This window comes from Hylobates moloch, unplaced genomic scaffold, assembly GCF_009828535.3.
Source record: "Hylobates moloch isolate HMO894 unplaced genomic scaffold, HMol_V3 SCAFFOLD_12, whole genome shotgun sequence".
Classification (NCBI taxonomy): Eukaryota; Metazoa; Chordata; class Mammalia; order Primates; family Hylobatidae; genus Hylobates; species Hylobates moloch.
Genome location: NW_026652287.1, coordinates 56,916,721 through 56,942,101, shown reverse-complemented (window position 1 = coordinate 56,942,101; position 25,381 = coordinate 56,916,721). Strand labels below are relative to the sequence as shown.

Below are 25,381 nucleotides of genomic sequence, written 5' to 3'. Positions count from 1 at the left end.
TGTTCGATTCACTTCAGTTTTATCATTCTCCTGTTAAGACCTGGTCTCTAGCGGATTACAGAGCCACACATGGAAGTGACTAGCTTGATGAATTACTTTGTTGATGACTCATGTCATACTGCAGTATTGTGGCCTCTGTCCCTGTGAAATGTGAGGTGAATGGTGCATAACCTTTCAGATGGAGGATTCATGGTGCTCTCTGAAAGCCTTTGAGAATTGCTGATATTTCTGTTTGCAAATGTGTATAGTATCTTTTCAGGGTTTTGTGTTTCCTATTAGCAATTAAACTGCAAGTTCTGTTATGCTTACAGTTAATAAAATGACTACTTTTCTGTTTGTTAGTGTTGACCACCTGACCATTCCTTCACGCTGTGGGAAGGGATCCTTGCACCGCATCTCTGAAGTGTTTGACTGTTGGTTTGAGAGTGGCAGCATGCCCTATGCCCAGGTTCATTACCCGTTTGAAAACAAGAGGGAATTTGAGGATGCTTTTCCTGCAGACTTCATTGCCGAGGGCATCGACCAAACCAGAGGATGGTATGCCCACTGGTTCTTTCATCACGTGTTTCATTGATTTTATTTTATTTAGGGAGTATTTTACTAAGTCACTGCCATTTATCTACTGGGTGATGGAGAGATTGTGGCAAATAAGACAGGCTACATTCCTGCCCTCTCCCCGCCACCACCAAGCACGGAAATTAAAGTGCCTTTTGAGTAGGAATCTCCCACTACAATAGGGCTGTAGTTTTACAATTTGAATTATCTCACTGGCGTTTTGGAATATATATGTTATACTGGACGTTTAAATGATAAAAACCATTATGTGTTCTTAGCTTACTCACATCAGATCATTTACTCAAATGTAATGATTTGATTACATTTGATTTTATGCCAATACTCATTGTATTGGCATAAAAGTATTGGCATAAAAGACAGTAGGTTGGGTGCTAGAAATTTGAGAGATAGTTGGCAATGTGCTCAGATATTGAGGCTAGCCTTATAAATCAACATTCTAAAAAAATCCAGATTTTTTAAAATACACATATAGGAGAGGATTTGGGCATTGATTTTTATCTGGTGCCTTATGTAAAATAGTTCCTTAATTGGAAAAAGGTGAATTACTTTCTTTCCATGGATAGGCTTTGCTGGCCCAGGTTTTATTTATTTATTTTTATTTTTATTTTTATTTTTTGAGACAGAGTCTTGCACTATGCTGCCCAGGCTGGAGTGCAGTGGTGTGATCTCGGCTCACTGCATCCTTCGCCTCCTGGGTTCAAGCAGTTCTTCTGCCTCATCCTCCCAAGTAGCTGGGTCTACAGGCATGCACCACCACTCCCAGCTAATTTTTGTAGTTTTAGTAGAGACTGGGTTTCACCATGTTGGCCAGGCTGGTCTCGAACTCCTGACCTCAAGTGACCCGCCCGTCTCAGCCTCCCAAAGTGCTAGGATTACAGGCGTGAGCCATTGCGCCCAGCCCAGGTTTTAATTATACATTCGTAGTAATATTTCTGCAGGGGTGTGTTTAAGGAATTGTTGGTGTCATTTCCTCTCTTTGACAGCTTTAGGTAATCATTGAATTAAAGTCTTCATGTTCTGGTATGTGCTGTCTTCAGATTCCAGTCCTTTTTATCTATAGGAATATCTACCCAGAGCAAATTCTGTTTTCAGAAAGGGCTAGATGCCTTACCAATGAGCTCGTTCCTTTGAGGCGTAGCAAAGTCTGTTAGCTGGTAGCAGTCCTCATGTGGATCCCGTGTCCTTGCTGCCTGCCTCCTTCTCCATCCCTGAGGCCTGGGCTGCCTCTCCTGGGCACCAGGGCTCCTGCCAACTCTCCTTCAGAACTGGGAGGGATATCTGGATCAGTGTTTATGTTAACCATGGGGTCTGGTCTCCTCAGCTCATGTCCCTTGATGTTCTCAGAGTGCAGGACTAGGTCAGAGAGGCAGGGGAGCATCACCCCCGGGACAGTGGTCAGGGATATGAGTTCATTTGGGGAACAAGCTAGCTAGCACATAAATGAGTACACAACATTTTACAGAATAAAAGCATTTTCTAGTCTGCCTTATCACTTTTGGGTGAGAGTGCATTTTGCATCTTTTGTCATCAAATTGTCTTTTCCATATGATCTTGTGCCAAATTCAACACCCAACCCTCATTTTCAGCTAGGTGCTTCTGGGTGGTCCTGAGAGGCCACCCAGTGCTGCCATGTGGCTCTCCACACAGACTTCCTGGGAGACCTAGTAACAGAGAAATGGTCAGTAATTCACTCCAGACTTTTATTTGGATGTTTTTTTCAAATCATAGACAGTAATTTGGTTGGTCTCCAGTAACCAGGATTAAGAATCATTGCTTTAAGTGATTATCAAGAAGTGTGACTTACCAAAAATAGAAAATCAGTTCAGTGAATAAATACAGTTTCTTTCTTATGCTTGGACTTCATTTCTATTTTTATTGAACTGTTTGGGGTTTTTTTTCAGGTTTTATACCCTGCTGGTGCTGGCCACGGCCCTCTTTGGACAACCGCCTTTCAAGAACGTAATTGTGAATGGGCTCGTCCTGGCAAGGTAGGTCAACTTTGTTGTAGTGACGGGTGGAGCTTTGTCTCCACTGTTTCTCAGGAAGGAGTGTGTGAGAGCTTAAGCCTGATGGAGGAGGAGGAAGGAGAGGGCTTTCAGATTGTGCTACTACTAGTAACATAATGCTACTAGTGATATTACTAGTAATAAAATAGCATTTACTAAACTTAGCATTTTATGAAATACTTTTGCTTATAGATCTTATTTAATCTGTATATCAGTCCTTTCATGTAGATTTTGTTGTCCTTTTTTTAACACATGAGGAAGCTATGGGTTCTAGAGACCACAAGTGCCCAGGATCAAAGCTAGTGACAGCCACACTAGGCTTGACCCAGGTACTCTGCCACCAGATCCCATTCTTCCCCTCATCTGAAACTTCCTCCCAATGGACATTATTTCCCACTTTTTGCTATTATAAGGAAGTCTCATTTTTCCTTTACTTTATTACCCTAGTCATTAAGAATAAATATAAACATAAATGAAAATTTTAAAATGAAATATTTACCCACACAGAAATCGTACTTTATATGCTGTGTGAGGAGGAAGAGGATGTCACCTAATATTTTGTGCATCCTTATTTTTTGCCAGGCCCCACTATGTGCATTTTCACATTTTAACTCATTTAATCCCCAGAACCATTTGAGATGGGTCCTGTAATCCCATTGTGACCTTTGAGGAATCTGAGGGACAGGAAAAAGTAGCTTGCCAAAGGACACACAGCAAATGAGTGGTAAATGCAAATTTTGAACCCAGGCAGTCTGCCTCTGTAGTATGTGTGCTACTTTTTTTTTTTTTTTTTTTTTTTTAATTGAAAATTGTATTGAGGGCTGGGTGCCATGGCTCATGCGTGTAATCCCAGCACTTTGGGAGGCCATGGTGGGCGGATCACCTGAGGTCAGGAGTTGGAGACCAACCTGGCCAACTTGATAAAACCCCCGTCTCTACTAAAAATACAAAATTAGTGGGTGCAGTGGCACACATCTGTAACCCCAGCTACTTGGGAGGCTGAGGCACAAGAATCGCTTGAACCTGGGAGGCAGAGGCTGGAGTGAGCCAGGATCATGCCACTGCACTCCAGCCTGGGTGATAGAGTGAGGCTCCATCTCAAAAAAAAAAAAAAAAAGGGAAAAGTGCATTGAGATCATTGTAGATTTGCATGCAGTCGTGAAAAATAATAGAGATCCCTTAAATTCTTTGCCCAGTTTCCCCCAGTGGTCACATTTTGCAAAACTACAGTATATATCACAACCAGGATATTGATATAGCCCACCAATCTTATTCAGATTTCCCTAGTTTTACATATACTTATTTGCTTATACACATTTACGTGTATACAGCTATCACATGTGTAGGATCCTGTATCCAGCAGCACAGTCAAAGTACTGAATGAATTCAACATCAAAGACTCCCTTCCTGCCTTGCCTTCCCCTCCTGCCTTCCCACTGTCATCCCCAATCCCTGGCAACCACTGGTTTTTTCTCCGTCTCTGTAATTTTGTCATTTCCAGAATGTTATATTAATAGAATTATACAGTAACTAACTTGGGGGAATTGGCTTTTTTTTTCTTTTTTTTTTTGAGACAGAGTCTCACTCTGTCACCCAGGCTGGAGTGCAGTGGCACGATCTTGGCTCACTGCAGCCTCCACCTCCCGGGCTCAAGCGATTCTCCCATCTCAGCCTCCCGAGTAGCTGGGACCACAGGCATGAACCACCACACCCAGCTAATATTTTGTATTTTTGGTAGAGACAGGGTTTCACCATGTTGGCAGGCTGGTCTCGAGCTCCTGAGCTCAGGCGATCCACCTGCCTCGGCCTCCCAAAGTGCTAGTGTTACAGGCATGAGCCACCGCACCCAGCTGGCTTTTTTTAAATCCACATAATTCCATTGAGATTTCAGATGACTGCACATACCAATAGTTCATTCCTTTGCTTGGATAAATAGCATTCTGTATTATGGGTATGCCATGGTTTGTTTGATCATCCACCTCTTGAAGGACATCTGGGTTGCTTCTAACGTTTGGCAATTGTGAATAAAGCTGTTGTGAACAATTGATTATAGGTTTTTATGATAATGTAAGTTTTCATTTCTCTGGGATATATTCTGACACATCTTTCTTCTTCAGTCTACCCTGAAGCTTCCTCATGGACTTACTATGATATTCAAAAAGAAGTTTGCAAATATTAACAAAATATCTTACCATTGTACCTTAACACTGTTTGTTTGTTTGTTTGTTTGTTTCTTTTTTGAGACAGAGTCTTGCTCTGCTGCCCAGGCTAGAGTGCAGTGGCACGATCTTGGCTCACTTCAATCTCTGCCTCCCAGGTTCAGGCAATTCTCCTGCCCCAGCCTCCCCAGTAATGGGGATTACAAGTGTGTGCCACCACGCCCAGCTAATTTTTGCATTTTTAGTAGAGACAGGGTTTCACCATTTTGGCCAGGCTGGTCTTGAACTCCTGACCTCAGGTTATCTGCCTGCTTCAGCCTCCCAAAGTGCTAGGATGACAGGCGTGAGCCACCGCGCCCGGCCTATTAGCACTAACTTCTGTCTAAGTTACTCCTTCCCATTTCCTTTTGTGTATTCCTGTTTGCAAATGATTTGTATCCTTAAAACAAGATCATCTGTGATATTGACTTACTTAATTGGCATCTCCCTTTTGTTTTACAAGTGATGGCCAAAAAATGAGCAAACGGAAAAAGAATTATCCAGATCCAGTTTCTGTCATCCAGAAGTATGGTGCTGATGCCCTCAGGTACAAACCAGTGCTTTGCATTGTGTGTATCTATTGTTTTTTTACGTAAGCATCTCCTATACTGTTAGTCACTATTCTTAGATTTGGTTTATAGTTAGATTTTTAGCAACGTATCTCTGTTATTTGGATGTTATATTGGTATGGTTGTTGATTTTAAACCCCCAAAATAGTTTTCTAAATAATATAGGCATTTTTAAACCTAGAGGTCTGTTTGAGGAAGAGGACCTGTGTTGGATGTTGTTGAGCTGTCCCAAGTTCTCTCCAGGCTAGATGCTGATTGCCTCTGCCTTACTTCCTTTCTAGGTTCCCTGTCTTGTTGGTATTAGAATTCTCTTTCATCATTTATTTTAATTTTGTACTTACAGAGCCATGTGAGATATATCTATGCTAGAGGTAATAAAAAAACTCATATTGAAAAGTTTTTGGAGAAATTTGAGCCACTGCTTGAGGTAGCTGTAATCATGAAACCACACAGTGTTCAATTTGAAAGGTACCTAGCGATCTTGTTCAGCGTCTCTATGTCCTAGGCATGAGACCAGTGCCCAGGCCTGTGACTCAGCACCTTCACATAGTACCTGTGTTGCCCAGGAGCCATTAGTGGGGCTCTCCCCCAACTCTCCACTGTCTCTTAGACTCACCCTTGGCACTGCTGGCGATTTGGGCTGGGCAATTCTTTGTGGTGCTGGTTCTTTATAGGATGTTTAGCAGCATCCCTAACCTCTGCCCGCCGGATGTCAAGACTCTGCTCTGTGAAGGCTCTTCCTTGTGAGTCCCTCTCTCTGCAAGCAGCAGATGCAGGTCATGTCCATGGGAAGGACACAGTGGCTCTTGACGAGGATCAGGCCAGCCTTTCTCTTAGTGCTGGTGTACCCCATTGGTCCTGCAGTGAGAGTGGCATAAGATGCATTTCTGTGCTATACGGTGCCATATTTTGGTGTCAGATTCTATATAATTTGCTAGATCTCTTAGAGAAAGTGAGAGTGAGTTTTGTGAGTTTTAAATTGACCACTCAAAAAGTATTCATAGTTTCCCCCTTTTGTAGAAAATAGGACTGATTTTCATCTTGCTCTCTCAATATGTCGAGTAGTAATAATTGGTTTACTGTCTAAGTACCTTTTCTGTCTAATTTTTCTCCCTCTTCCAGATTATATCTGATTAACTCCCCTGTGGTGAGAGCAGAAAACCTCCGCTTTAAAGAGGAGGGGGTGCGGGACGTCCTTAAGGATGTACTGCTCCCATGGTACAATGCCTATCGCTTCTTAATCCAGAACGTTCTGAGGCTCCAGAAGGTATGGGCTGTAGGGGGCTGCATGTGTGCCTGCCATGTCTCCACGGCGCTCCCTTCACCAAGCTGTGAGGTGGAGCTCTGAGCAGTTCAAAAAGCTGGTTGGAAAAATGAACTCTTGTTATCCCACTCCAGCAGGCAGGTGACTTACTTCTGCTCCCCTTGAGCTCTGGTTGTTCTGCTAATGAGGACACATCATGTTCACCTGAGGCTCTCAGAGTAGCCTTTCCCCAGGAATTGAGAAGGGCAGTCATCTTCCCCAGGCTCCCAGCATTCCTCCTCTCTGCAGCCCTGCCGCCTGTCCTGCATGTGGTTCTCTGCCAAGTAGGGCCAACAGTCCTTGGGCAGGTGCACTCTGCAGGCCTCCACTGGTGCGAGACTCAGGAATACAGGCGGGGTCAAAGCTCCCCACAGCCAGGGCCCATCTGAACATACCAGCAAGACACAGACTCCATGATCAGGGGCTTAAACCCAGAGGAAGAGTCACATTATCACTGCCCTGCTAGCCTGGTTGTGGTGCTGCCAGAGAAACAACGTAGGACATGAGTTCTGTTTGTGGAGCAAGGACTTAAGATCAAGGAGGATTTTGCAAAGCAGAAAGAGTGGGATAGAACTTTCTGAGTAAAATGAACAGCCTTAGCATGGAAATTATTTCCCAGTACTCATTTTCAGTTTGTGGACAATCATTCAATCCTAGACAGTTTTACTGTCCTTCCTTCCTGAGGTTTAAAGTAACTAAATCCTACACTTTCTGACAAGATTTTAGAATATCTCTCAATTCATAATTACTCTTTGGTGCAGAGAAGTAATGTTTTCCTAAACTGTCTTCAGTTTACCCCAAAACATAATTAATTAACTGAGGACTTAATGTCCCACATTCGTGCTTATCTTGAAAATATTGCTGAAAATCAGAAATTCACATTGCTAGTAGGGTCTGGGATTTTTTCTTTTTGTTTTTGTTTAAGTTTATTTCCTCATAGTAACTTTTCTCCCCAAGTGTGCAAGTGTTTCATTAATTGTTCATTCCTAGGAGGAAGAAATAGAATTTCTCTACAATGAGAACACAGTTAGAGAAAGCCCCAACATTACAGACCAGTGGATCCTGTCCTTCATGCAGTCTCTCATTGGCTTCTTTGAGACTGAAATGGCAGGTGAGTCTCTCTTGGTCTGTCCTCCCAGGAATAAGGACTATTCTCTTTGTAACTGCCCTTTTGATATTTAATAGTGGAAATATTGAGAGATACAGAAAATTAAATAATGTTTCCTTTTACCTCTCATATAGTTTTGTTAAGGCTTGTTAATTGTCGTGATATCTTTGTTTCAAGGACTTGGGGACTTCTGGCCTGGTATGGTGGTTCACGCCTGTAATCCCCAGCATTTTGGGAGGCCAAGGCAGGCAGGTCACCTTAGGTCGGGAGTTCAAGACCAGCCTGGCCGACATGGCGAAACCCTGTATCTACTAAAAATATATTTGGAAAAAAAAAAAAAGTTAGCTGGCCATGGAGGCGGGCGCCTGTAATCCCAGCTACTCAGGAGACTGAGGCAGGAGAATTGCTTGAACCTGGGAGGCAGAGGCTGCAGTGAGTCGAGATTGCACCACTGCCTGGGCAATAAGAGCGAAACTCCATCTTAAAAAAAAAAAAAAAAAAAAAACAGCCCTGGGGAATTCTGTCTTTAGGGGGTGTCCTTGTGGTCTCAACGCTCCACAGAAGAGCTTTAGAGCTGGATAGCCATGGGTTCAGAGCCCAACTCTACCACTTGTTCCCAATCCAGAGAGTTGCCTGAAGTCTGACCATCAATTTCCTTTTTTTTTTTTTATGGGTACATAGTAGATGTATATATTTATGGGGTACAGGAGATATTTTTATATAGGCATACAGTGTGTGATAATCATATCAGGGTAAATGGGATATCCATCACCTCAAGCATTTATCATATCTTTGTGTTGCAGATATCCTAGTTATACCCTTTTAGTTGTTTTTAAATGTACAAGAAATTATTGTTGACTGTAATCACCCCATCGTGCCATCAGATGCCACTCTTATTCAGTCTATCTTGACCTTCAGTTTCTTTATCTGCAGAATGCCCAGTAGTGTTTGTAAGGCTTAAGTAGAGACGATTTACATAAAGTAGCTGGCAGATGATAGGTACTCAATAAATAATACTTGTTATTAATGCATTTATAACTTATTTTTAGGTCTATTTTCATTACTAAATAGTCCCCCTCTTTTCCAGAAAAATTAGAAAAGTCAGAAGAGCAATAATGAAATGGACATTTTGCTGTATTTCTGTTAACTAACAACAGTGAGTTTGTTGGGTAATTTTACAGAGATTCAAAAAGTACATTATGTTGGCTTCCTTAAGGTTTGAGATAGTCACAACCGTAGGTCCAGGTGAGAAATCTAGGACACCTTAGACAATCAGCTAAAGTGGGTGGGCAGAGGCCCTGGGTCACAGTGAGGGCAAAAGAGGGCAAGGCAAATCCACCCTCACAGGGCTCTGTGGTTCCTGCTGCTGTTGGGCAGGAGCAGCGGCTGCCACAGACCTGGGATTCACCATTAGCCTAGATATGGGCACGTGCTGCTCCCTGGAGTAGGCGGTGCTGCCCCACTTAGCACAGAAGGACTGCTACAGGATTTGTCCACCTTGTTAAACATGTAGAAGGATCACGACAGTCCAGCTGTTGCTCAGATAGACATAGATGAAGATGGAAGTGAGTGTGAGGCTGATTGCTGCCTTGGCGAGGGCAGCACTGGGAGCCCAGCACACTCTCCCCAGACATGCTCACACCTGTGTCCGCTTTTCCCTCCTGAGTGATACGAGTGGGTGGGAAACGTGGGGATTGTTGCCTGGACCCCCTTCAGTATTTAGGCACCAGCTGCCATGACCTCCTGTGAAGCTGGGTCTGGAGAGTGTGCATCCTGGCTGGAGCCTGGTCTGCCTGGAAACTAGAGATCGGCAGCCACATTTTGTGGGTCATGTTTAAGTCCCGGTTCTGCCGGCCTGTCAGCTTCATCTCCTCCACTCCCTCAGCAGCACTGTGGGTGTGAGAGGACCTGCCTCACAGGGTGGTGGTGGCCTGGGTGGTGGCTGCTGCTGCTGCCCCCGTGTGTTGTATGTTTATTCATTGTAGGTGGGGTTCATTTGGGTTCATTTACTCCCTCAGAGTTGAAACCAGAACATGGAAAACCTGAGCTTCCTGGAAGGTAAAAAGTGCCGTGAACCCTAGAAATCATTTAGACAGGTCTCAGTTACTGAAATCACCTGTCGAAGAAAGTGTGACCAGCTAATGACTCTGGCCTGGGGCTCAGCCCACTGGCCCCTGAGTTCTGGTCTTTGTGAAAAGCAGCAGAGAGCAGCTCTGCCCATTGCAACTTCTCATCTCTTAGCTTAGACCAGAAGCCTCATTAACACTCCCTGGACCCTTTTCATTATATAAATTGTATTTGTTTCTAAGTATTGGTCTTATTCTTCTGTTTTTGGTGTTTGTTTTTATGTAACAAAGAGTATTAATTAAAGGGGAGGTGAATGAGAATCCATAAAATAAGCCTTGCCTCAGACAATTGGCTAAACACCCTTTCTTTCCTAGTTGATCTGAGTTTCTCGGGGAACCATTCAAATCCTCCTAATTCCTCAAGACCTTCACTACCTCTGATGCTGTTTTTACTCGACTGTTTTAATGTTTAGAAGGCCAGTTCTATTATTCATAGCCTGTGCCAGAGTTTCTTAACTGCAGCACTATGGACAGTTTGGGCCAGATCATCCTCTGTGGTGGGGCTGTGCTGTGCATTATAACTGAGCAGCATCTCTGGGTCTACCCATTAGATTCCAGTAGCACCATGCTACCCTCCAAGTTGTGACAAGCAAAATGTTTCTCCAAACATTGACAAATGTTTCCCACGGGGCAAAATTGCTTTTGTTTGAGAATCACTGGCCTATGCTGTGCCTCTTAGCATCTGATTTGTGCTTTTTGTCTTTTAGTTGAAGTACAGTATAATACAATGGAAAGAAGTTGGGCATTGTTGATGCTGTCAAATTGCACAACTCCGTGTAAACCGCACTTCCTACAGTTGTGTAGTGGACAGCCTTGGACTTTGATCCACACATACTGGAGTTTTTGGCTTTTCTCACTGACCAATGGGAATTTGCATGTGGCTCACATGGTGATTTTTTTGTGTGCACCCCTAAACACTCTGACTGCCATGTAGCACATCCTCAACAAACGGTCATTACGTGATTACTTCATTTTGGTTCTTTTCTCCTTAGTAAGTGGAGGCCCTTGCATGGAAGGAGCTGCCTCTTCTTTGTTGTATCCAGCCCTCTCCCCACCCCAGATGCCTGGTAACCCACTTGCTGCCTGATTGACTTGTCTTACTTTTAGCTTATAGGCTTTATACTGTGGTGCCTCGCCTGGTCAAGTTTGTAGATATTCTGACCAATTGGTATGTTAGAATGAACCGCAGAAGATTAAAGGTAAGTGCAGACTGCTGTTGGGAAAAGCAAAAAATATATGAAGTTTGAAAGTAGAAGAAATATGAGAATAGCCAGAAGGGAGGGGAACATTTTCAATTGCTCTCAGTTTTTGAAGCTTTGTTTTTCTTTTCCTTTTACATTGCATTTTAACTATATTTGTCATTTGAGGGATAGGGATCTATAAGTTCTCAAAGTCATTTTGCATTATTTTCATAACACAATTATGTACATGTCATTGGAGGGAGAATGTCAAGGCACAAACAGGACTACACTGAGCAGACCTCTTAAAATTCAAAATAAAATCATGCATATATTTTATAAAAATATTGGCAGATATGGCTTTAATATTGAGAGGGATACTTCCTTCCTCCACAAGGGAGTCAGATACTATTTACTGTGGACAGAACTCCTCTGTAGCTGTTGGGAGTTTAGGATGAGCAGAGCATAGGTCCTGGTCTCAGGACTTAAGCCAGGTACATAAATAACAATGATGCATAATAGAGAGAGGGAAGTCTCTTTACCGCAGGCCCAATGAAGGCTCCCACTACCCATTAGTCATGTCTTTTTTTTTTTTTTTTTTGAGACGGAGTTTCACTCTTATCACCCAGGCTGGAGTGCAGTGGCATGATCTCGGCTCACTACAACCTCTGCCTCTGGGGTTCAAGCGATTCTCCTGCCTCAACCTTCCGAGTAGCTGGGTTACAAGTGTGCGCCTCCACACCTGGCCAATTTTTATATTTTTAGCAGAGACAGGGTTTCACCATGTTGGCCAGGCTGGTCTCAAACTCCTGACCTCAGGTGATCCACCGGCCTCAGCCTCTCAAAGCACTGGTATTACAGGTGTGAACCACCGCGCCTGGCCAGTCATGTCTTAAAAGGCATTAATAATAAAAGCCTGCAACACAACTGTAATTTCATTTTTGTGCAGATGTATCTCACACACACATATCTAGAAGGACATATGCTAAGATGCTTACAGTAGTTGTCTCTGGATAACTTAATTATGATTGAAATTTTTTCATTATCTTTGTTTTTCCAACAATGAATTGGCATTTTTTTAATATACAGTATATACTTTTTTAACATAAGAAATCTTATTTAAAGGTACTTTAAAGTTTTCGGTTAGCAACTGTTTCTGTCTGTTGTGGGTAGATCAATTCTACCTTCAGCCTTTGGGTCCTACAGTTAGGCTCTACTTCCCTATCAGCTCGCCTCAGGTGGGGATAGTCAGTGGGACAGCAGGTGCACATCCTGGCCAGGCCTCCTGCACTCACCTGCAGGGCCACCCTGATGGCACCGACCGTGGATGGCCTGTGGTCGTGGCCCTTTCTCCTTTCTCTGTCTCGTGTCCTGTCTGTATGCTGCATGCTCTTTGAAGATTGCTTCTTTTTAATAAACTTACTTTTTTAATGGTAAACACTTATTTTAGCAGTTTAATGTTTATGTTCCCTTTTTACTCATTAGGGTGAAAATGGGATAGAGGATTGTGTCATGGCCCTGGAAACCTTGTTTAGTGTTCTGCTTTCTCTTTGCAGACTTATGGTAAGATGATTGGCTTCTTTCTAGTACCCTTTGGCCTATGGGCTGCCTTCGGCACCTACTTGCTGCAGCATCCTCCATTTATATCTATTCTGTATTATTCTGCCAGAAATAGAAATAGAAGTTTTATAACACCTTATAGCTCTGGTTCCTTTTCAGAAATCTTGTTAGCTTATACATGTTAAGTAAGGACTAAGAAATACTAGATTCTTTCTAACAATCTCTGGCAGTACAATATATGTCAGAGCCCTTGGCTCTAGAACGAGGATCTACAGTTCAAAGTAAGACATACCTCATCTTAATGTGGATTGCCATAATTGTGAGTAATGGGGAGGTTCTTCAGCTAATACCTGTCTGAGTAAATATATATATCACAAAAAATACTTTAACTTAGCATTGAGAGGAAAACGTGGAAGTAATTGTTAGATATAGGTTCCCATCAGTTCAGATATTAGTGAAATAATATAAAAGTGGAACGGCTCCAACTTTAATTCTTTCTATCCTGTTTCCTTTACTGCATATGTTATAAGGCTCCTATTTATTCTTTAACCGAAGGAAAATCTGCTTTGTACAAGGTGCTGTGCCTGGTGCTCTCCATGCCTGATCTCATCACCTTCATCCTGTGAAGCAGGGGGTGTTTTCCCCAGTTTACAGATGAGGTTTCTGAGGTTTGGGACAGTCAGTCCTCTGTGCATATTGACTTGGCTGATACATCATTAGGTGCTCCTGTTTCTATTTTAGACATCCTTCAGAATTCTAGAGGTGCTTTGGGTTTTTCTAGCTACAGTCCTGCAGCTATGCTTCAGGGATATGAGGCCATTTCTCATTCACAGGGCATGTTTTGTAACCTCATGCCCATTTTGGTGCATATTACTGCGTCATTCTCTAACATGTTTAGTTGTTTCTCAGTATAAATGAGATCAGTTGTTGATGACTGCATATGACTGACATGATGTCCTGTGTCTTCATACAGGCTCCCTACACACCTTTTCTCACTGAATTGATGTACCAGAATCTAAAGGTGCTGATTGACCCTGTTTCTGTTCAGGACAAGGACACACTCAGCATCCACTACCTCATGCTGCCCCGTGTTCGGTAGGACTCAAATAGAAATAACCCTCACCTGAGGGGAGAGTTGCTCAAGCATGTGGGGAAGAGGAGGCATTTCCCTGCTCCAGCTCCATCTGTGCCTGGCCTCCCACCCCAGCTGACATGAACTCCTCAGGCTGCAGGATGGGGCCCACTTTGGCACACGGTAGCAAGGATGCTTGGTGTGGAACCCCTTTGTAGAGCTGCGGCAGGTGGGGTGTGGGCATGCCCCATGGGGGCTCCTTGGGGAGGTGTCGGGTGCTGAGCGGCAGGCACTGTGCTGCCCTTCCCCTGGTGCTTCACCAGGAGGGCCTAGCCGCACTTCTCTGGCCTGACCCTCTTCCTCGCTTATGCATGCCTAGTGCTTTCAGTTTTCTCCTCTTAAATCTAAACTCTTTCGTATTCCTACCTCTACCACTCAGAGAAGAATTGATTGACAAGAAAACAGAGAGTGCAGTCTCTCAGATGCAGTCTGTGATTGAACTTGGAAGAGTGATCAGAGACCGAAAAACTATTCCCATAAAGGTTTGAAATTGTACTTCTGTTTTACGTGGCACAGACCTAAATAATTAAGTCTTTGGAATGCTTTCTTAATATAGAGAGCTTCCACCAATGGCCTTTTTCCTTTTCTGCAGTGAGGGTATGAATGACTTAGTACTAGTCCAGCCTGACTAGAGCTTGAGATTCAAATAAACATTTAATGTTCCATTTTTCTGCAGTTATAGAGGACTGGCTGCTGAGTGAACTTTCCTCTCCCTTTTCCTCCTAGTATCCTTTGAAAGAAATTGTGGTTATCCATCAAGATCCAGAAGCTCTTAAAGATATCAAGTCTTTGGAGAAGTATATCATTGAGGTAAGGTAGATGATTTGTCTGTTTTTTGGTACGGATAGACTTAGAACATTATTTTGATGAATAATCCTCAAAGTACATATTGACTGTATAATTTATTTTTGTTAATATAGTCATAACAAATTTAATAATCCATGATATTTTACACTGTGTTTGGAATCAACATAAATTTGTTGTAATTCTTTTAAAAATATTTCAAGATCAATGAATTTCTTTACCTATCATCTGTCATCTTCATTCACTTCCCTGAAGTTCTGTTCTGTTCTGTTCTTTTCTGTTCTGTCCTTTCCTTTTCCTTTTCCCTTACTTTACTTTTGTTTCTTTTCTTTCGACAGTCTCTCACTCTGTCACCCAGGCTGGAGTGCAGTGGTGCCTTACCACAACCTCCACCTCCTGGGTTCAAGCGACTCTCCTGTCTCAGCCTCCCGAGTAGCTAGGATTACAGGCACCCACCACCATGCCCAGCTAACTTTTGTATTTTTAGTAGAGAATGGGTTTCATCATGTTGGCCAGGCTAGTCTCAAACTCCTGACCTCAAGTGATCTGCCCGCCTCGGCCTCCCAAAATGCTGGGATTACAGGCATGAGCCACTGTGCCTGGCCTTCTGAAGTACTTTTTGATAACTACCAAAGAAACTTTGTCCCTCCAAATTATGCAAGTGACAAGTACCCTCGCATGTAAAAAGTCGAAGCGTTAGCATAGCAAGCCTCTCTCCACCCCATCTCTCCCTGGAGTCTCACTTCCTGGCTGCTTCATGATTTATTGAATTACTCTCCTATTGTTTGAAATTTAGGTTTCTGATTACAAACAAAAGCTTTGTGTGTACATATTTGCATATATCAGTGTATGGATATTGGATAGATTCCAGAAGTGGAGTTTTGCGGTCAAAGTTTATAGTGTCAGTTGTCTTCCTAAACATTTTTATTCCATGATATTTTAAAACATCTTTATTCCATGATGTTTTAAAAACAAATATGTTTTACCTCATCTTCTTTGTGATGATAGAAAACAAATATTTTTTAAAATTTCATTGTTTATTCTTTTCACAGGTGATATTTAAAATCATTATTATAGAAAATGTTAATTTCTATATTTGGTTTTCAGTTGCTTGAAAGTTCCAGAGAAATATTAGAAACCAAAAGTTAGATTGTAAATTCTGAAATTAGTACCTGTGGCTATGCATAAAATAGAAAATTTTTTTTTTTTTTTTTTTTTTTTGAGACAGGGTCTCGCTCTGTCACCCAGGCTGGAGTGCAGTGATATGATCTTGGCTCACTACAGCCTCCATCTCCTGGGCTCGGGCAATCCTCCCACCTCAGCCTCCCAAGTGGCGGAGATTAGGCATAGAAGTACGGGCTTTTGTAGAGATGGGGTTTCGCCATGTTGCCCAGGCTGGTCTCTTAACTCCTGAGCTCAAGTGATCCTCCCACTTCAGCCTCCCGAAGTGCTAGGATTACAGGTTTGCGCCACCACACCCAGCTGAAAAATTTTGAAGTTAACTACTTCACTTAAAATGAGATTAATTAATGTAGGTAAATATAATGGCAAAACTAAACATTCCGTATTATTTGCTTCAAGCTGTTCTCATTTTCCCATCCGCTACTGTGCCATCACCATCCCTGCCGCATCAGTAATCCTCAGTAGCATGACTGAAGCATGACGTGTTCTGTTTAACTGATCTTCTGCTTAGTTGATAGTTAACCTTGTGGTGCTCTGCAATTGCTTACACAAAAGTTACCTCTGAGGGATGAAGTTTATATTTCTGGTTCTGGAGTCCTTTTTCTGTTATGCTCAACTGTCTTGATAGATCTTCATAACAAACATTTTCTTCTTACCATACAAGTCACTGGTTTTTAAGCATATTTATAGAATGGTACAACCATCACCATAGTTTTAGAACATTTTCATCATCCCAGAAAGAAACCCAGTATTCATTAGTATTCACACACCATTTTCCCCTCAATATCTGACCATTTCCTGGCATCCACGAACCTATTTGCTGTCTCTGGATTTGCCTTCTCTGGACATTTCATATAAGTGGAATCATACTATTTGTAATCTTTATGTCTGGCATATTTCACCTAGCATAATGTTTCACATTAATTTATGTTGTAGCATGTATGAGTGCTTCGGTCCTTCATATTGCCAAATACTCTATTGCATGTGTATGCTGCATTTTGTTTATCCATTCATGATTGATGGACACTTGAGGTGTTCTTGCTTTCTGGCAGTTAGGAATAATGCTGCTGTGGACATAACGTTTTTGTGTGAACATATGTTTTCATTTCTTATTTTTGTTTCCTCTTGTGCACTAACTGTAGGAACTGAATGTTCGAAAAGTTACACTGTCTACAGATAAAAACAAGTATGGCATTCGGCTAAGGGCAGAACCAGATCACATGGTCCTGGGGAAGCGTCTGAAGGGAGCCTTTAAGGCAGTGATGACGTCCATTAAGCAGTTGAGCAGTGAGGAGCTGGAGCAGTTCCAGAAGACTGGTAGGTGTCTACACAGACAAGGGCACCATTCATGTCCTCAGGCTGGGGGATATTTTTTAGGCTACTGTTTGACTTTTAATATCACATCCTTTCCTTTCCTTTCCTTCCCTTCCCCTTCCCCTTCCCCTTCCCCTTCCCCTTTCCTTTCTCCTCTTTTCTCTCTTCTCTCTTCTTGACAGAATCTCACTCTGTCATCCAGCCTGGAGTGCAGTGGCACGATCTCGGCTCACTGCAACCTCTGCCTCCCAGGTTCAAGTGATTCTCCTGCCTCAGCCTCCCAAGTAGCTGGGATTACAGGCATGCACTACCACGCCTGGCTAATTTTTGTATTTTTAGTAGAAACAGGGTTTCACCATGTTGGCCAGGCTGGTCTCTAATTCCTGACCCCAGGTGATCCACCCGCCTTTGGCCCCCCAAATTGCTGGGATTACAGGTGTGCGCCACCGCGCCTGGCCATCCTTTTCTTAAATAAAACTTTTTTTCCTGTTGATAAAAATGCTTATAAATAATTCTTACAGTTTAGAAAGAAAATACCTGGGCACAGTGGCTCACATCTGTAATCCCAGCACTTTGGGAGGCCCAGATGGATAGATCACTTGAGATCACTATAGGCGCATACCGCCACACTTAGTCAGGTGCGGTGGTATGCGCCTGCCATCCCAGTTACTCTGGAGGCTGAGGTGGGAGGATCCCTGGAGCCTAGGATGATTTTTGTCCTTACTTTCATAGTGCTTGCTGATAGTGAAGATTTGGGAAAATAATTATGGTTTTGATAAGTGTTATAAAGGGAAAGTGTAGGGTAATATAAAAATGTGTGGGGGTACCTAACCAAATGATGGGATTAGGAAAGGGGAATCAGCCCTATCTTGCCACCCCTATACAGAGCATTTCAGGGTGCCCAGAAATTTGCAGCTCTGCCATGATTAGAATCATACATGGTCTGAGTGTGGCTGTCTGACATCCTGTAACTATCCTGGGGCACAAGCTGTTTATTGTTACGGCTTCCTCTGAAGTTGAAAACCATAAGCTGGGAGATGTCTTGAGAAGGGAGGTTTGAGGATTCATAATATTTAGATAGAATTAATAAAACATAAGACATTAGCAGCTAAACCTCAAGTTATTACTAATTACTAATCAACTCAAAATATTAAAATAACAAAGTGTTACGAGCCTTCAAGCCACAAATCAAAATTGTTCACCAGATAGCCAAAGCATCAAAAATTCATGAGATGGCCAGGCGTGGTGGCTCACGCCTGTAATCCCAGCATTTTGGGAGGCCGAGGCGGACAGATCACAAAATCAGGAGATCGAGACTGTCCTGGCTAACTCAGTGAAACCCCGTCTCTGCTGAAAACACACACACACGCACAAAATTAGCCGAGTGTGGTGGCGGATGCCTGTAGTCCCAGCCACTCGGGAGACTGAGGCCGGGGAATGGCGTGAACCCAGGAGGCAGAGCTTGCAGCGAGCCGAGATCGCGCCGCTGCACTCCAGCCTGGGCGACAAAGCGAGACTTTGTCTAAAAAAAAAATTCCTGAGATAAACCTTATTTGAAATTGAAAGCCTAGTTTCTGAGTGGATTGTTCTGCACTGATGGAAAACAAAGAGACAAAGTAAACATAAAAATGACACCCTGGTGCTCAGAGCCCAAGAAGGTGATCATCAGTGACGACAGTGGGCCTCCCTATCAGCGGGGTTGTTATCATCAGCAGCTGTGCACATTTCTGCCTTCCCTGAACAGGCATGATGCTCAGTATTACACACTGCCCGTCTCATTTTAGCCTCACCACACCTTGCTCAGCAGGTAGCAGAACACCATGTCATACAACCAGCAAATAGTGGACCTAAGTTCACTTTCTTTCCAAGGACTGTATTTTCTTCATTGTATCCTGCTGCTCTGTGTTTATGGTGAGCATTTGTTGCCTCTTGGTGCCTTCCCTTAGCTTTGTCATGTCTTTGGACCTGAGAGTTTATATAAAACAGTAGATACTGGTGATGACTTAACTGTCTTCAAGGTAGCATAGTGTAATCTAAAGAAAGTTTGTCATGTCTTGGCTACAGCCATGACATGAGTCAGAGGGAGATGATCTCCTGAAGCCTCTGTGGCTTTGCTGTTGTGAAATTTTAATCAAGAAGGGGCATAATACACGGGTAGTGGGGCAGCTTGAAGAGGAGGGGAAGCTGATTAACAGTGTAGCTGCTTCTCCACAGGGACCATTGTTGTGGAAGGCCATGAATTGCATGATGAAGACATCCGCCTCATGTACACCTTTGATCAGGCCACAGGTGGGACTGCGCAGTTTGAAGCACACTCAGACGCTCAGGTATTTTTCTGTTTCCTAGAACATTTCTTTACCAAGAGATGAGAGCATAAGAGGAGAAAGTATTTGCCTATGCCTTTCCTGATAATGTTGACAGCTTGTCTCAGGGTAAAATAAACCAGTTGCTTGGTTTAGATTGGCTTTATTAAACTAATATATTATTATGCCCTTAACATATGCATTTGTTTAATGAATACATAAATAAGCGTTTTGTGATTTCTACATGTGAGTAATTGTCCCAAGTGTGGGGTTGCACAAAAATGAACCCTTCAAGGAACGAGTCAGTCAAGGACACCTGAAATTAAGCCAGTTCTTAGTATTCTACCTGATAAGTTATCTGGTAGAAATAGGTACATAGAGGGCTCCTATCCAAAAATGGGTGTAGGGTGAAAGTGGTCAGGGAACACTCCTTTAAGAGAATATACAAACTGTTTTAGATTCCAGGATCAATATTTTTTGCCATGTTGGAGAAGAGACTATATCTTTGCAGTCCTGACCAGACATCCCCAGTCAGCATAGTTGTAAGATCTCGCATGTGGGTTTGGGGATATTGCAGGAGTCCCTCTGCGCTTAGGATACCATGTGCGGGGGAAGGTAGAGCAGCACCTCCATGAAAGGAAGGTCGACCTCCTCAGTCCTTTACCCAGGCGCTTAAGTTAGATGTGTACAGAACTCTACATGGGAAGACAGTGGCAAGGAGTCAGAGGTATCGTAGCTGGGAAAGAAGGCAGTGGAAGGCAGAGAGGAGGTTGCTAAACACTGACAGTGGGCAGTTCTTCCTCATTACAGCAGATTTTAGGGGCCTGAAAAGTTGTCCACACTTACAAAAGTGTCATCATGTGATGCTTCTGAGTTTCTTGACATGGCTTACATGTTGTAGTGGCCCTGCACTGCCTGGAATTTTGAGTTTATCATCCATTTCATTACCTCTGATGCCTTTGTAAAGTGAGTCATTTCTTAACTTCTCTGTTTACTCAAAGGTAAATGAGATGATGCCTAATGTACAAGTCTTTTGTAGAGTGTATTTTACTCTGCAACATGCTGTGTAACAAGCGAAAGTGTCATTATTGCTACATCATAATCAGCAACCTTCAGAATAGATGAGATGGAAGAAACATTAACCTTAGCAAAAATATGGCAGTTTAAGTCACAGAAAGTTTTGTGGTCCATTGTAGAATTTGTCTTGAGTCGTTCTGACAAACCTGAAGATCACAGGGGTCATGGTATAGCAAAGTCACTTGGAGTTGACTGTGCTGAGGCCTTTGATCCACTTGTTGTGGCCTGAAAAGCTGTGCTGCTCCAAGGGCTTCATGATTATTGATCTTACTTATTAGAAGAGTTGATATTATTTCTTAGATGGCCAAAAAGCAAAGTCATGTGAGGGACTCTGATAAGAGGTGGTCCCAGGGCATCTCCTGTGAGCAGCACCCTACAAAAAAAACAAGAAACAAAAACCTGCACACCTTTCTCCAGAGACAGAGGACTAGCTGATTATGAAGAAGTACCTGAATGGTAAACTAGATTAATTTTATTGCTTTTGCTCATTTGTGTGAAAAAATAGTGCTGCATTATAGACTCTCCAGATTTAAATAACATTTTGCTGAGTTGGGAAGAAGTGTTTCTCCTTATTTGATTGTCATGGTATGCACTGTTCATTCCCACAGGCTTTGGTCCTCTTAGATGTCACTCCTGACCAGTCAATGGTAGATGAAGGAATGGCTCGGGAAGTCATCAATCGCATACAGAAACTTCGCAAAAAGGTTAGTTTGTCAGTTAAGAATAAGCTACTGTTTTGGCTTTTTGTTTGTTTTGGTTGTTGGGAGAAGATAGGAGAGGCAGGTCATATAAACCATAGTGATCAATGCATAACAATCACTAATCTATAGTCCATTTGGAATGTGTTCTGCAGGAAAGTCATTCCTCTTCCTCCCCCCACGTGTTCACTCCCAGGTTGTAGCTTTCAGCCAGCTTGTGCCTTTTCCCATCCTTTTTTTTAGCTCCGTTGGCCTTCTACAAAATATCCCCTGTGACTGGGGCAGAAGGTAATCAGAGATGATAGTATCTTTGCAGAAGGGCAGAGGTGCAGTCAGCATAGACAGGCTTCTAGCTTAGGGGAGGTTCCCAGATTTGGACAGAGTTGGATAGTTTTTCCTTATTAGAGAGCTGAGGAATATGCACAGAGCTCATCCTGGAGAGCAGAGGGGCTGCAAAGCCCCTGCTAGTGAGAGAATCAAGAATTTCTTGCCCTGTAGAGGGCAGTGACAGCTACCATACATCTTTCTTCCCAGACAGTTTAGGGTCTGAGGAGGTTGTTCCAGCAGATAAGTGGGTGCTTGTGACCTCTGAATCAGTTCAGAGCTTTGTAAATGGGTTCTAAGTAATTTCTTGGTTTCAACATTCATGAGGTACTGATTGTTCTAGGAAAAGAAACATGCCCTATCCCCCAAAGAGTGGTGAAAAGGACACAAGGCTAATCATGTACTGAGTGCAGTTAGTCTTACAGATCACCCAGCAGGGAGGGAAGGGTGACTGCCCTTCTGTGATGATTCAGCATGGGATCCGTAGCCCTTGTTTAACAGTACCTTCCTTCAGTTCTGATTAATAGAATGTATTTCCCTTTTAAATTTGTGTGTGTGTGTTTTCAGTGCAGTCTGGTTCCAACTGATGAAATCACAGTGTACTATAAAGCGAAGTCTGAAGGAACATATCTGAATAATGTTATTGAAAGCCACACAGAGTTCATATTTGCCACCATAAAGGCTCCCTTGAAACCATATCCAGTTTCTCCATCAGATAAAATCCTTATTCAAGAAAAAACACAGGTGAGTCCTGAGTTCCATTGAACTGCTAAAGGGTTTCAGATTAGGTTTGACTTTGTGTACTCACGTGTTGATACTCTGTCCCACAGTAGAGATTGGCACAGCACTCAGTCTTGAAGTATTGCTCTGGACAGTAGTGGGTAGAGTCAGAGAGTGGAAGCCCAGAAAAGATGGAGCAGGGAGGGAAGATGGAACTGTTTTCACAACAATTCTCTTGAGGAAGGTAGCCAGGAGGGTACATGAGCTTTGCCCGGAAATAAATCGGCCTGTTTTTTCTAAAACTAGAAAAGGCAGTGTGTGGATTCTGGTAATTATCATTAAAAGTAAATAGCAATTTGCTTGAAAAACATTTAACTCTTCTGGTAGTGGGTTCTCCATAAAAGTACAGTACCAAAAAAGAAAGATTACAGTAGCATTTCTGTTGTTACATCTAGGAATTTTAGATATACTTATGAAAGTATGATATTAAGGTAGGGAAGATATTGGCTTATAACTTAGAAGTAGATCATTTAGACTGGGCACAGTGGCTCGCACCTGTAATCCCAGCACTTTGGGAGGCCAAGGCGAGCAGATTGCTTGAGGTCAAGAGTGCGAGACCAGCCTGGGCTGGTGAAACCCCATCTCTACTAAAAATACGAAAATTAGCTGGGCATGGTGGTGCATGCCTGTAATCCCAGCTACTCGGGAGGCTGAGGCAGAAGAATCACTTGAACACAGGAGGTGGAGGTTGCAGTGAGCCGAGATGGCATCACTGCACTCCAGCCTGGGCGACAGAGCAAGACCTTGTCTCAAAAAAAAAAAAAAAAAAAAAAAGAAGTTGATCATTTAAAATATATCTCAGTCACTTATTTAATCGTTTTCTCCTGTCTCATTCTATGAGACAAGTAGGACAAGACAAGGAGGGGCTGACGGTGGCTGTTTATTTTTTCAGTGAGGCGAGTTGCAGTGTAGTTTCATTTTGTATTTTGCATATTGTGTAATTATTTGACTTTTTTTAAGTGAGCATATATTTTTAAGAAACCAGGATAAGAAGAGAAGAAAAATGGGATATAAATTGTAGCTTTTGATACTTTGAGTAATGAGATTGAATATGTTATCAATTGTATACAGCTCTTGTTACTGAGAAGTCACTGTGTTACACGATGGTGTGGCACATTGCAGTCAGGTGCCACAGTTACTCAGTCATATGTTCTCATGTGCACAGTTGAAGGGATCTGAACTGGAAATTACACTCACGAGAGGATCTTCCCTTCCTGGTCCTGCTTGTGCATATGTCAATCTTAACATTTGTGCAAATGGCAGTGAACAAGGTAAGAGTAAATTCCATGATTTGTATGACTTTTAGTTATACTTATGGATGTGAAAAAACAACCAAAAAAACTTATGGATGTTTTTAAAAGAATTGGAAGAATTATTTAATCATATTTAATAGGTAACTTTTTCTTCTTGTCATCAAAATGCATTCACTGGGCGAGATGCAGTGGATCATGCCTGTAATCCTACCGCTTTTGGAAGCCAAGGTGAGAGGATTGCTTGAGGCCAAGAGTTCAAGACTAACCTGGCCAACATAATAAGATCCTGCCTCAGTTTAAAAAAAAAAGGCCAGGCACAGTAGCTCACACCTGTAATCCCAGCACTTTGGAAGGCCGAGGCTGGTGGATTACTTGAGGTCAGGAGTTCAAGACCTGATAAACATGGTGAAACCCCGTCTCTACTAAAAATACAAAAATTAGCCAGGCATGGTGGCAGGTACCTGTAATCCCAGCTACTCAGGAGGCTGAGGCATGAGAATTTCTTGAACCCAGGAGGTGGAGATTGCAGTGAGCTGAGATCGCACCATTGCACTCCAGCCTGGGTGACAAAGCAAGACTGTCTCACCAAAAAAAAAAAAAAGAAAAGAAAAATGAACCCACTAAAGTAAATGATTGGACTTATGCTTGTGGAAGCATGAAGCAGATAGTTTTCCCTATTCCTCCTGCTAAATACATCTAAACACCCTGGATGTTACATATAAAAACAAGCATAAGAAGACTCTCAAAGATGTAAGGAAGAAAGCAGACCACCTAAGGACCTTGTAACCAAGTGACCTAAAAGTAGTAAGTTCTGGGTTTTCTTTTCTGCCTTGTACACCCAAACTTGGAACTTAAGAAGCTGGCAACCTGGAAATGTCAAGTACAGACCGAAGAAAGCCTCAACAAAAATTCTGCTCCCTTGACAAAGGATCAAGAGATGGGCAACCTAGCAAGACAGAAAATTTTGAAACAGTAACTGCTCTACTCTAGCCAGACACCATAGAAAAAACTATGGCCCCACCACCACCCACATCAGCAAAGGCCAAGTGGGGAGCCTGGACTTCACCCTTGCCAAGCTGAAGACCCCTCCCCTGTCACAGGGGTATCAAAGAAGACAAAGTAGGAAGCTGGGACTTTCATCCTAGTGGGGGGCAGTAATGAGCCCCTCTGCCTGGTGGCATCAGTGGAGGCCACAGGGAAAGCCTAGATTTCCATCCTTTCTGGGCAATAACAAGGCATCCCTCCCATTTACAAATGCATGGCAGCAATGAGGCCACACACCACGAGCAACTCCTCTGCACTGTCAGTTAAGGTATGCGTGAAACCCAAACAGGATAAACCCAAAAGAATCCACATCTACATATATCATAAAAACTTTTGAAAACCGAAGACAAAAAAATGTCTTGTGTGCAGTGAAAAAGATATAACACCTAACTTACAGGGGAAGAACAGTTCAAATGATACTGGATTTTTCATCAGGAGCTACAGAGGCCAGAAAATGAAAAGGCAGCATTTTTCAAGTGCTGAAAGATAAGTATTGTCTACCAAGAATTCTGTATCAATCAGAAATACCCTTCAGGATGATGGGAAAATAAAGACATTCTCAAATGAAAGAAAACTAAAAGAATTCTTTCCCAGCAGACCAGTCCTAAAAGAGTAGCTGAAGGATGTTCTTACCACAGAAAGGAAATAAAGAGAGAATCCAGAAACATCAGGAAGGAAAAAAGAAAGATGGAAAATCAAAATGGAGGGTAATTCAATAGACTTTCATTACTCTCATGGGTCCAGCAAGCACTATATCATTGTTCGATGTGGTTCTCCGTGTATATACACTAAGGCCTCAACATCATCAGTGAATTCTTGGGTCCTGTGACTTTAAGTGAAGTGATG

General features: G+C 42.7%; 1 protein-coding gene across 7 annotated transcripts in view; it reads left to right on the top strand.

Annotated features, from left to right (window-relative positions):
• Positions 1-25,381, top strand: part of IARS1 (isoleucyl-tRNA synthetase 1) — an 87,866-nt gene that overhangs the window by 36,492 nt on the left and 25,993 nt on the right. For 3 of the 7 annotated variants that reach the window (XR_009208973.1, XM_032170298.2, XM_032170297.2), the window contains exons 16-31: positions 343-537; positions 2,478-2,564; positions 5,244-5,327; positions 6,472-6,616; positions 7,643-7,763; positions 10,994-11,085; positions 12,550-12,627; positions 13,598-13,719; positions 14,136-14,238; positions 14,483-14,566; positions 16,885-17,059; positions 19,271-19,383; positions 21,045-21,140; positions 22,026-22,202; positions 23,404-23,509; positions 23,681-23,719. Coding sequence is in view for 6 of the 7 variants with exons in the window: in XM_032170298.2 (XP_032026189.1) it covers positions 343-537; positions 2,478-2,564; positions 5,244-5,327; positions 6,472-6,616; positions 7,643-7,763; positions 10,994-11,085; positions 12,550-12,627; positions 13,598-13,719; positions 14,136-14,238; positions 14,483-14,566; positions 16,885-17,059; positions 19,271-19,383; positions 21,045-21,140; positions 22,026-22,202; positions 23,404-23,509; positions 23,681-23,719 (1,817 nt within the window). In the remaining variant the exon portion in view is untranslated. The remainder of the gene's footprint in view (positions 1-342; positions 538-2,477; positions 2,565-5,243; positions 5,328-6,471; positions 6,617-7,642; positions 7,764-10,993; positions 11,086-12,549; positions 12,628-13,597; positions 13,720-14,135; positions 14,239-14,482; positions 14,567-16,884; positions 17,060-19,270; positions 19,384-21,044; positions 21,141-22,025; positions 22,203-23,403; positions 23,510-23,680; positions 23,720-25,381) is intronic. The other 4 variants (XM_032170299.2, XM_032170305.3, XM_032762111.2 and 1 more) reach the window with 3 other exon arrangements.